Source organism: Epinephelus fuscoguttatus, linkage group LG19 (assembly GCF_011397635.1).
Source record: "Epinephelus fuscoguttatus linkage group LG19, E.fuscoguttatus.final_Chr_v1".
Lineage (NCBI taxonomy): Eukaryota > Metazoa > Chordata > Actinopteri > Perciformes > Serranidae > Epinephelus > Epinephelus fuscoguttatus.
Window position 1 is genome coordinate 24,249,808 of NC_064770.1, and position 12,460 is coordinate 24,262,267.

The 12,460-nt window shown below is 39.5% G+C and overlaps 2 protein-coding genes across 2 annotated transcripts in view; both read right to left on the minus strand.

The window, feature by feature from the left end:
* Positions 1 to 9,968, minus strand: part of LOC125880106 (nuclear GTPase SLIP-GC-like) — a gene marked incomplete at its 3' end in the record, with an annotated part of 101,903 nt that extends 91,935 nt beyond the window's left edge. Inside the window, 1 exon segment of the mRNA XM_049562382.1 lies at positions 9,871 to 9,968.
* The window catches only part of LOC125880108 (nuclear GTPase SLIP-GC-like), a 41,968-nt gene that overhangs the window by 27,379 nt on the left and 2,129 nt on the right, over positions 1 to 12,460 (minus strand). Inside the window, exons 2-6 of the mRNA XM_049562386.1 lie at positions 9,057 to 9,138; positions 7,606 to 7,718; positions 7,238 to 7,285; positions 5,929 to 5,962; positions 4,978 to 5,070 (exon numbers count right to left, since the gene is read on the minus strand). Of these exons, the coding sequence (XP_049418343.1) occupies positions 4,978 to 5,070; positions 5,929 to 5,962; positions 7,238 to 7,285; positions 7,606 to 7,718; positions 9,057 to 9,123 (355 nt within the window). The 5' untranslated portion in view covers positions 9,124 to 9,138. The remainder of the gene's footprint in view (positions 1 to 4,977; positions 5,071 to 5,928; positions 5,963 to 7,237; positions 7,286 to 7,605; positions 7,719 to 9,056; positions 9,139 to 12,460) is intronic.

The following is a 12,460-nucleotide window of genomic DNA, read 5'->3' on the forward strand; positions in this document are numbered from 1 at the left end:
ATTCATTTGAAAGCCTCTCTTAGTCTTTTACATCCGACCTGGAAAACCTCGCAGCCACTTTTATTTGTTATAGTGTACCGTGCTCCTGGCCCGTATTCTGAATTTTTATCTGAATTCTCAGAGTTTTTATCCAGTTTAGTTCTTAAATCAGATAAAGTTATTATTGTAGGCGATTTTAACATTCATGTCGACGTTGATAATGACTCCTGGCTACCGCTTATCTCATTATTAGACTCCATTGGCTTCAGTCAGGGTGTACATGAACCTACTCATTGTTTTAACCATACCCTTGATCTAGTTCTGACGTATGGAATTGAAATTGATAACCTAAAAGTCTTTCCACAGAATCCCGCTATCGGATCATTATCTGATTACTTCTGATTTCTTTTTACTCGATTACACGCCACTCAGCAACAGTTACTATACTAGATGTTTATCAGATAGTGCTGTCGCAAAAAATTAAGGAAAAGATTACTTCGTCGTTAAATTCAATACCAATACCTTCAGTAACAGAGGTTTCCCGTGCTGACTTTAACCTCTCCCGAATTGATCATTTTGTTGATAGCACCGTAGGCTCGCTACGAACAACGCTCGACTCTGTAGCTCCTCTTAAAAAGAAGTTAACAAAGCAAAGAAAGTTCGCTCCTTGGTATAACTCTCAAACCCGTAAGTTAAAACAAATATCGCGAAAATTTGAAAGGAATTGGTGATTAACCAAACTGGAAGAATCTCGTTTAATCTGGACAGACAGTCTCAAAACTTATAAGAGGGGCCTCCGCAATGCCAGAGCAAACTATTACTCAGCTCTAATAGAAGACAATAAGAACAACCCCAGGTTTCTTTTCAGCACTGCAGCCAGGCTGACTGAGAGTCAGAGCTCTATTGAGCCTTGTATTCCCTTAGCCCTTAGCAGTAATGATTTTATGAGCTTTTTTAATGACAAAATTCTAACTATTAGAGGCAAAATTCATGACCTCCTGTCCTCAGATAGTACCTATCTAACCTCAAACACAGCTGTAAAATCTAATATATATTTAGATTGCTTCTCCCCAATTTCTCTTCAAGAATTGACTGCAGTGATTTCTTCATCCAAATCATCAACGTGTCTCTTAGACCCCATCCCAACTAGGCTACTTAAGGAGGTCTTACCTATAGTTAACACTCATATATTAGATATGATCAATATATCCTTATTAACAGGCTATGTACCACAGTCTTTTAAGGTAGCTGTAATTAAACCTCTACTAAAAAGCCCACCCTGGATCCAGAGGTGTTAGCCAACTATAGACCAATATCTAATCTTCCCTTTATGTCAAAGATCCTTGAGAAAGTAGTCGCAGACCAGCTGTGTGATTTTCTCCAGGATAATAATTTATTTGAGGAATTTCAGTCAGGATTTAGAGTGCATCATAGCACTGAGACAGCTCTAGTTAAAATTACAAATGACCTTCTGATTGCTTCAGACAAAGGACTCGTCTCTGTACTTGTTTTATTAGATCTTAGTGCGGCGCTTGACACAATTGACCATCAAATTCTGCTGCAGAGACTGGATCACTTAATTGGCTTAAAAGGTTCAGCACTAAGCTGGTTTAAATCTTATTTATCTGATCGTTTTCAATTTGTTGACGTTCGCAATGAACCATCCTTACGTACTAAAGTTTGTTTTGGAGTTCCAAGGTTCTGTGCTCGGACCAATCCTGTTTACTCTATATATGCTTCCGTTAGGTAACATCATTAGAAATCACTCTATAAATTTCCATTGTTATGGATGATACTCAGTTGTATTTATCAATGAAGCCAGAAGAAAGCAATCAATTAACTAAACTCCATAATTGCCTTAAAGACATAAAAACTTGGATGAGCACCAATTTCCTGATGTTAAATTCAGACAAAACTGAAGTTATTGTTCTTGGCCCCAAACAACTCAGAGACTCTTTATCTGATGACATAGTTTCTCTAGATGGCATTGCTCTGGCCCCTGCCACTACCGTAAGAAACCTCGGAGTAACATTTGATCAAGATTTGTCTTTTAATTCTCATTTAAAGCAAACCTCACGGACTGCATTTTTTCATCTGCGTAATATTGCGAAAATTAGGCCTATCCTGACCGAAAAGATGCAGAAAAAATTGGTCCACGCTTTTGTTACCTCAAGGCTGGATTACTGTAACTCTCTATTATCAGGTAGCTCTAGTAAGTCCTTAAAAACTCTCCAGCTAATTCAGAATGCAGCAGCACGTGTACTAACAGGAACTAAGAAACGCGATCATATCTCTCCTGTTTTAGCTTCTCTGCACTGGCTCCCTGTAAAATCCAGAATTGAATTTAAAATCCTACTGTTAACTTATAAAGCTCTAAATGGTCAAGCTCCATCATATCTTAGAGAGCTCATAGTGCCATATTATCCCACCAGAACACTGCGCTCTGAGAACGCAGGGTTACTCGTGGTCCCTAAAGTCTCCAAAAGTAGATCAGGAGCCAGAGCCTTTAGCTATCAGGCTCCTCTCCTGTGGAATCATCTTCCTGTTACGGTCCGGGAGGCAGACACTGCCTCCACATTTAAGACTAGACTTAAGACTTTCCTCTTTGATAAAGCTTATAGTTAGGGCTGGCTCAGGCTTGTCCTGTACCAGCCCTTAGTTAGGCTGACTTAGGCCTAGTCTGCCGGAGGACCCCTATAATACACCGGGCCCCTTCTCTCCTTCTCTCTCTCTCTCTCTCGTATCCTATTACTGCATCTAGCTAACCCGGCCATTCTGGATGTCACTAACTCGGCTTCTTCTCCGGAGCCTTTGTGCTCCACTGTCTCTCAGATTAACTCATATCACAGCGGTGCCTGGACAGCGTGACGTGTGTGGTTGTGCTGCTGCCGTGGTCCCGCCAGATGCCTCCTGCTGCTGCTGCCATCATTAGTCATTAGTCATACTTCTTCTGTTATTATACACATATGATTATTGTCACACATGTATACTGCCAGGTATTAATACATACTTTCAACATATTGTACCGCAGTAACCAGAACTATAACTATAATATTATTACTTCCATTAATGTTGTTGTAAGATACTGTCATTACCTGCCTCTCTCTCTCTCTCTCTCTCTCTCTCTCTCTCTCCCTGTGTCATATGGATTACTGTTAATTTATCATGTTGATCTGTTCTGTACGACATCTATTGCACGTCTGTCCGTCCTGGAAGAGGGATCCCTCCTCAGTTGCTCTTCCTGAGGTTTCTACCGTTTTTTTTCCCCCGTTAAAGGGGTTTTTTTGGGGAGTTTTTCCTTATCCGCTGTGAGGGTCTTAAGGACAGAGGGATGTCGTATGCTGTAAAGCCCTGTGAGGCAAATTGTGATTTGTGATATTGGGCTTTATAAATAAAATTGATTGATTGATTGATTGATAATACTGTTCACAAACAGATTCTTGCACACAACTAAATCTCTGCACTAATGTAGACTGTTTGCAACACAAAGCACATTCACATAGACTCATTAACAAATAGGCTTTCGACAGAGCTACACCCAACCAGGCATTTCAAAGTTCCCGCTTCTTTTCCTTTGTCTTTGTCCTGACCATCATTAATTTAATTATTCATCAAAACTCCAAATTAATAGTTTAGCATATTTTATGAGACTGATATCTTTATCTGGCTATCATTTTCCCTTTACAGGAATGGTGCCCCACGAGGTGATTCAATGTTTATTAAGTCACATTATTTAACATAATTATTAATTATTAATAATTATTAATTATTTCCGATAGCCAAATTTAAATCCCTACATATTTGCTGCCGCCGTGTGAGACCTAAAAATATGTTCCCAACATATTTGGTGACACCGTGTGAGACCTAAAAATATGTTCCCAACACTCAAATGCAAAGACCAAAAGGGAACACTATTCCATTGTATCTGGGAATGTCCACAGAAGTCTTGGATCTGGCGAGCCAAATCATTGGTGAGGAAGTGCTCCTCAATCCTAAATTATGCTTACTAAACCTTTACCCAGATGTCTTTATCACCTCCCAAAAAGTAAGATGTCTACTTAATATTTGCTTTTTGGAAGCCAAGCGTTGTATTGCTTCCTCATGGAAATCAGATACATCTTGTGCCATTTCACAATGGCTGAAGGGAATGACATTTTACAAAGCTTTGGAAAAGATCAGTTATACAACAAAAAACAGGCTTGATAAGTTTTGGAAAATACGGAACATCTTTTGTAACTTCCTTGAGAGAAACAATGTGGATGTGGATGGTTGGATTGATGACAAGCTTATTGAAATTTTGTCTTTTTTCTTTTTCTTTTTTTATTCATTCATTTATTTATTTTATTATGCTAGTGCAATGCACTTGTAATACTTGTAGGCCCAGTATATGGGTATGCGGTGGGTACTGTGCATGTTTTATGTAGGGTGTTGTTCTCTGTAAAACACTGAAAAAACCATCAATAAATACATGTTTTGTTTTGTTTTTAAAAAAAAAAAAAAAGGAGAAAAAGAATATTTGACCATGAGAGACACAGAGTGTATTATCTGTTAACATTATCCAGTTAAAGCCTCGTTTGTTATTTACTTAACACCAGTGTCCGGTTGCATTTAATACTTTAAGTTTTTGATTTAAAGTCAAGGTAAAGAAAAATCAATCATTTGTTTCTTAACACATTATACATTTTAGAAAATACTTGTTGAAAATGGGGAAGACTGGGAACTGTGTAGTACTGCATTGTGGAGTTAGACTGGGAAGTAGTTTTTCACCATTTCTGTGTCCAGGATTTTTGAGTGGGCCTAAAATAATGGCTTGATGACACAATGGAGCCATCGTGATCAACATATAAAAACTATATCACCAGCTACTAACATTAGGGCTTGTAGTAGTATTCACTGAAGCCAAGATATTAACAGACATTTTCTATAGAAGTACATAAAAGTACATACAAAGTATGACCATATGGTAGGCTGCCATTTTTAAGAAAGTATTAGAAATACCTGAGTATGACCCCAGTCTAGGTTCACATCGTTTTTTTCTGGTTGGTGATTGCCATTTGCTGGACTCGCCCTGAAGATCCAACTTTCTCTTCACTTATTGGATTGAAAAAAAAAGAAGTTTGTTGCATGTGTCTCTCACAAAATTGAAACATGGTCTCAATATACTGAACAAAAATTTTAAGGTAACACTTTTGTTTTCACTCCAATTTTTCACAAGTTTGAGTTAAAGATCAAAGACTTTTTACATTTTAAAGTGGTCCCTCTAAAATGTGCAGTTTGATCACACATCATAATGCCACAGATCTGCCAAGTTTTGAGGGTTTGTGCTGTTGGCATGCTGACTGCACAAATGTCGACCAGAGATGTTGCCTTGGAACTTAATGTTCATTTCAGTATCATAAGATGTCTCCAATGTCGTTTCCCCAAATTTGGAAGTACATCTAACCAACCAAAGAACTGCACAAGTCAGTTGTAATTACATACTGCTGCCAGGACAAGATTTCTGCAGGTTAAGACTTTGGATATGAGGTCCTGGGCTGATGTGGTTACATGTGGTCTGCATTGTGAGGCTGGTTGGGTGTACTGCAAAATTAATGGCAACAATATTGTGGACAGCTTGTGGTAGTTAAATGAATATTCACGAGCAACAGCTCTGGTGGACATTCTTGCAGTCAGCATGCCAATGGCACGCTTCCTCAAAGCTTGTGACATATGTGGTTTTGTGTTGTGATCAGAATCTTGATATGCCACACCTGTCAGGTGGATGGATTATCTCAGAAAAGGAGAAGTGCTTACTAACAAGGAATTTAGTTGATTTGTGACCAAAATTTGAAAGAAAAGTATCTATAGAGTTGAAAAAAATCTTAGATCTTTAACTTTAACCTTTGGAAAATAGGAGCAAAAATAAAAGTGGTGCATTTAAATTTTTGTTTCGTAGAGTTCATATCTCACCTTTATCACTTGAAGCACTGGTGGATGGACGAACCTGAGGTTGAACATGTAAATGTGTCTTTAAAACAGTGTTTGATCAAGAAAATATATTTCCATAGCATTTGTCCTCCAACAGGGCTCTACAGGCTTAAACACAACACACACACAATACACACATTGAAATTTGTCTGGGATGAGCCAGAAAAAAGCTAACAGGTGATCAAGTTCAGTGTGCTTTTTCCCCCTAGTCAACATTGTGATTCAATGACATGATTCTCCAGTCAGAGTCTCAGTCTTTGTCTCAGGGCTCTTCAGTGCCTAAAATGCAGTAATGTAACTTGTCCTAGCTGGGGCTACGGCACTGTAGGTAACTCTGTATTGGCCGTTTTTGTCTTCTTAAACATTTGTATTTTTAAAGTTTTTCTCCTGTCACAGAAACTGAGACTGAAGCTTGTGTTTTGAATGTTATTATCATACTGTTGGTGATGTGTCCTTGTTTTTATTCCAGTACTCTGCACAGATTTGACACCTGCCCACCCACCCACCTGCTCGCCCACCCACCTGCTCTTATCCAAGAACTCTCTGAAGCCCAGTTCGCCACATGGCACGACATAGCATGGAGGTCATTTTTAGGTTCATGAAATGTACCCAAATTCACAAATATGTAGGATATTACCACAGACCTAACTGTATTCTTATGTCTCTTTGCTACAAGCTGGTCTGACTAGCTAGAATCTGGTGGGCGCGTCTCTGGTGGTTGACCAGCCAGCCTGGTTAAGTAGCTTTCTGGCTAGCAGTGTTGCCAGGTTGATCCAAAAAGTCTAGTTAGTCTGTAAAGAAAATGAATACAGAAAAAAATAAAAATATCTGCACTATGACGACCCAGGCCAAACTTTTGTCAACCCACCAAATTCATTTATTCCATCCTAAAGCTGCCCAGTTGGGTGGAAAATCACCTGATCTGGCAACATTTATTGGAAAAACTGTCTGCCCCAGATGAAGCTGTTTTTGGCGTATCATTGATACGGTCACCAGGAAATCCTAACATATTACACATATTGCCATCAGGCAGAGAAACGTATGCCCCTTCACACAGAGACAAAGAATATAGGCAGTGCTTTTTGATTGGTCATCGCATGAAATAAAGGTGTTTTTTATTATTTTAATCATCTTTTCCCCTCAGTTTATTGAATACAAATGTTCAAACAAACATCTGAAGAACATGATATTAGTTCATTACAATACAACTGAGAACATGGCTGCCATGTCAAATAGTTGGGCAACAGTGCCTTAGATGATACTTAATTGTGTGAAACTGTTTTCAACTTACTTGAGCAGGAGAATCAACTGTTCCTGGATTTGTTGTGTTTTGTTCCCCCTAGTAACAAAAGAAAATAGTTGCAAATCAACAATAGTTAAAGTTGCTGTTTGTCACTCTGGAGGAAGATAGTTGACTGCTGAGTCTCATTCCCAGGTCATCAAATACAGACGCTTTAGGTTGGTAGTTGGACTGAACAACGAACCCAAAGCGCCAATATTTGACGACCTGGGAATGAGACTCAACGATCAACTATCTTTCTCCGGAGTTACATGCAGCACCTTCAGGAAATGTTAAATTCTGTTTAATGCTTTTGTTATCAAACAGATTGTATTTGTATTATGTTTTTTGTTAATTGTCTTTACAATGCAGAACATTACCTTTAACAACTCTAGTTCTCTCTTGAATCTTGCCCTGGGTCCCACTATTGGGATCAAGTCAGTGATTTCTTGATGACCAAGACAGTAAAGATTTTTCTTGTCAATGCGTTGAGCTGTAATCAAAAAATATTCAGTTGAATCATAGTAATGCAAAACTAAAACTAATTTCAAATTGCTACAGAAATATATGATATAAGGAGGGACATACAGTAGGTGTGAGCATTACAGCTACACAGTGCTGATAGCCTGGTTGTATGATTGTATTGATTGTATTTTATGTTAGTGAAGATTCTTAGTCATCCAGGTCATGGTAATCTTAAGTGCTATATCGTAGGTAACTGGACTTGCTTGAGTTTCTTGAAGATGTTTCACCTTACAGCAACTCTATTCAATTGGCGGCCCGCAGGCCACATGTGGCCAAGAAGCAACCTCCAAGTGCCCCGGGCAGGGAGTGGTACTGAGACCCGGGATGGCAGAGAGCTTGTGGTTTTGGGCCTCAGAGAATTTGTCCACCACAGAGCGGGGTCCACCATTGCATGTAACAAGGCAAAGGGGTTGGGGCTCCAATGCTGGTGTGAGAAAGGGAGGCTAGATTTATCTGCAGTTGGCATTATTTGATGGATAGAGGGCTGTCACATGCTAATATTAAAGTGCTCACGGCAGCCATCTCTTCCTGCCATGAAAGTTTTGGCTTCAGACTGGTCTTTGCCCAACCTCTCATGAAGTGGTTCTTGCAGGGGGTCAGGAGGCAATGCCTGGTAATACATGCTGCCTTCCCACAATGAAACCCGCCACTGGTGCTCAAGGCCCTGGTGGAGGATCCCTTTGAGCCTCCGGAGCTCTCCACTCTGAAGGCACTGTCATTTAGGACGGTTTTGCTGCTTGCGTTGACCTCAGCTAAGAGAGTGTGTCAACTAACCACCCAATTGATGCACCCCAGTTGCTTGCTGCTTCTTGGTGACAGCAATGGGGCTTCTCAGACCAAATCCCTCCTTTGTTCCCAAGAATATAAGAAGTTTGTTCAGGTTGAGAGTAATGTGGTTGGCTGCTTTTTTGTGCTTCACCCTATGAGGGGGACAGGATGGTAAATTGCATCTGCTCTGCTCATTTCATGTGTTGGCATGTTATGTTGATGACACAGCCCCAATAAGACGCACTAACAGCTGTTTGTGTGCTTTGGTGATGGTGTGGCCAGTAAGGCCCTATCCAAGGAATACCTTGCAGGATGGCTTTGTAAGTGCATCTCCCAAACCTACAGGCTACTGTGGTGGACGCACACTTCACACATGGTGTGGCAGTGTCTGTGGCCTTGCTCAGCAGGGTTGAGGACATATGTATGGCGGTAATGTGGTCTATGCCCTGTCTGTTCATACAGTTCTATCTCTTGAACATGACAGGCTCCTTTTCATGGTCTGCGCTCGCTGGAACACGGAAAGACATTTCAGTATTACCTCGAAATGTTTCTATCCACTCACTGAGATCCCATTCAGTTAATTTGTTCCGAACAAAATCATCCATGACCAAGAACAGCAACTGTAAGGTAAAGAGAAATAAACAGAAAAATGTTTTGATCAACCATTACTGCTTGGCATTTTGGAAACAGTTACAATCAATTATAGTTCATTAAAGGAAAAGAAGGGGTTATGAGACTGATAATGGCATTCTGACAAAAGTGTCCTCAGCAAATATTTGGTGGAAAGTTACATCACAAATAACTGACCATCTGTCGTTTCTTTCTACTAGAGTCTGCTCTGCTTTTCACTTTCCTGTCCACACATTTCAAACAGACATTTATTTACAGCATCATTAGCTTGTTGTAAATGTTAATATGTGAAAAGATAAAATCCAACCTTAACTAGAAAAGTGCACTCAGTAGAGTGCAGATCTCTGCCAGCCACCTGGGCTGATCGCTGCCACTAAAGACAGTTGTTGTAATATTCCAGCAGACACAGTGCAGCGTGTTTCAGAAGCTCCCAGAAAAAGAAATATGCCCCTAGTCTCTTTTTGACAGAGCCACAGCATGTTGCACAGAGCTCAGTGAGTTCTCCTGCTAACAGGCACTGTATGTGAAATATAGATAGAGTGTAGTTATAAGGACGAATGTCTTTTTAATGACTTAAAGTCATGTGCACGTCATAACTGGACATTTAACAGTATTAACCTTGTCTTACTGTCTTTAGCCTACAGCACAACAAAGTAGGAAATAACAACAAAAACACAACTGAAAAAGACAACAACAACAAATATATTTAACTAGTCACTTACTGTCTTGTGGTAGAAGCACTAACACCAAGGAAGAAAGACCAAATCAAAAAACTTTGCAGGTCTAGAAAATCACTGCTGATAATCGAGCTATCATGAGCTGTATAAGCAAAGTTCATTGAGAGACTTGGAGCAGTGACAACTCTATAAATTCATATTACAGGAAACCTGCACTTCCTCTTTTGTGCTTTGTACTTGCTGTGCAGAGCTTGCAGAGCAGCTTAAATTCCACTGATAACATAAGTAGCAGACAATGACAGGTTGTCTGAAAGCTGCATATAGCTTAACTTAATTTTTTATAGAGATACAAATACTGCATATAAATATTTGTGTTAAGATATTTTCATCACAATAAAACCCATTTGAAGCTTTAGCTCGGATACCCTAACAGATCTGGTGGCTTACATGTTCCTGTGCAAATACTCACAATTAAAGAAAAAAAAACAAAAAATATTTCAAACAAACATTAAAGCTTTGTCAGTGTGTCTTTAAAGGTAGGATCTGGAGGATTTTCAAACAAAACAAAATATAGACATATACAAATGAAATCCTGCTTAATCATCACCTATGGGCTTCTACTCATGTGTGGTGGTGACTCTGTTTGCAGAGCTCCTGCCCTTTAACTGTATTTTGATGTTTTTGTGAGCTCGGACCGCTTCTGTGCGGAGATTTCCCCAGCCAATGAGAGAGCGCAGGTGCCGTGCCCGAGCATGTCCGAGCGTGCACCAGTGCAAGCCTTGCCTGAACCTCTTCTGTGAAGCCTTCTTCCGTACCTCCGGGCTCCGTACACCCGAGAGTGGAGCCTGATAGGTGGGACCAAATTTGAATGTGTGTTTACAAACAGCAACTAGAAAATCCTCCAGACCCTACCTTTAAACAACTATTGAGAGCAGACAGTTGTGATAGAAATCAAGCCCTGATAACTGGATTATCTTGATAAAGCACTTTAAATTACACCAACAGGAGCAATAAATAAAGCTCAAGCCGTTTCTCAATATGCGTTCTTGTGCGGACTTGTGCTCTTGTGGACTTGTGACACATCACCAGTCACACCCCAAGTACTGTTCCAATTCAAAGTTCACATCTAGCCAAGTTCAGTCCAAATGCCTGGATGTGTTCTCGCCACGCCCCTTTCACCGGGGATGCATCGGAGCAGACTTGTGTGGACTTCAGACAGCCAGGTATCCCAGCATGCATTTTGCAGCAATCTTCAGAAATGACAAGTGAGGGAAAGGCGCACAATTGTAACCCATAATTACCGATATGTTACTGTTGTGTTGTCACGGAACGTAGTGTTTTCATGCGTAGTTTAAACTTCAAACCCATGGTCAATGTAGGCTATTAATACAGAGCCCACTTGAATGTGAGGTCCGCTAGATGACAGCGGTGTCAGCACTCATAGATAATAAACATAGGCTATGTGTATGAGCGCTCAGGCTGTCCCACCGAGAGCAGCCTCTCTTGGGTAGTCCTTTAAAATTTGTCACTGATATCTCTGTAGTGGTTAAATATGAAATGTAACTCATTTAGGGAATGTCTAATGGGCAACATCCAGTCTCAGTATATAAGATATATTATTATATTATTAAATGATGTAACATTGTTAATGTAATTGTTCTTTGTATGTATTCTTTTGCTTATTTATGTTTTTACAATTCAATAATGATTTTAATTTAAGAATTTATTGTAATTAAATTATTGTATTTAAAGATTAATGGTATTTATTGTAGTATTTATTCAACAGCATTTTAAATATTGATTATCTGATATGAATTGTATACCTGATGTCTGAAGTGTGGCTGAATAAACTTTTCCTCTGAACATTTGACTTGTTTGATCCCATTTATATTTGACAAGGACAGACTAAATGAGAAACTGCTGTCAGTATAATCCAGTACAGTTCAACAGCACCACAATCTACAACTCAATGCTTCAATAAAATGTTAGACTTAATACAATATTTAACTGCTGTTGTTTTTTTCTAGGTGTACCAAGTAAACTGTCATGTCTCCATAGAAATGTAGACAGAAAGCATAATGATGAGACAAATGCATTGATGGACAGTAACTAAGAATGTATATGATGATAACAACACTTGAAATTGGGTCACTCTGCATAATGAGTATTTTTTTTAACTTTTTTTTTTAAAGTTTTCATTCATTCATTTCATTCGTCTCATCACGTGTCATCCTCATCCTCCGCCTCATTCTCCGCTGTCTTTCTGGGATCTGCCTCCTCAGCTGGGCAGCCTCCTCCTCAGCCTGCAGGTACAGCAATCCTGCTGCAATACCATGCACCAAGACGCCTTCTCCGATCCATGTCCGTTATTGATTTTTGATTTCCATCTCGCCAATGCTCACGATCAGAATAACCACCAACTCTCCACAAACTTTCCCCCCGCACCTGACTTTTGATTATTATCAGAGGCCAGGTGCGGGAATTGGATAGGCTATAGATTAAATATGATCAAGCTGCGGGGGAAAGGTTTTATAAGACATTTTATGAAACTATTTTGGCTATTTGTTTTTGTGTGTCAGTTATATATGTTGAAACGTTAAAAACATATACACATTAATTTCTTACAATGTGTATG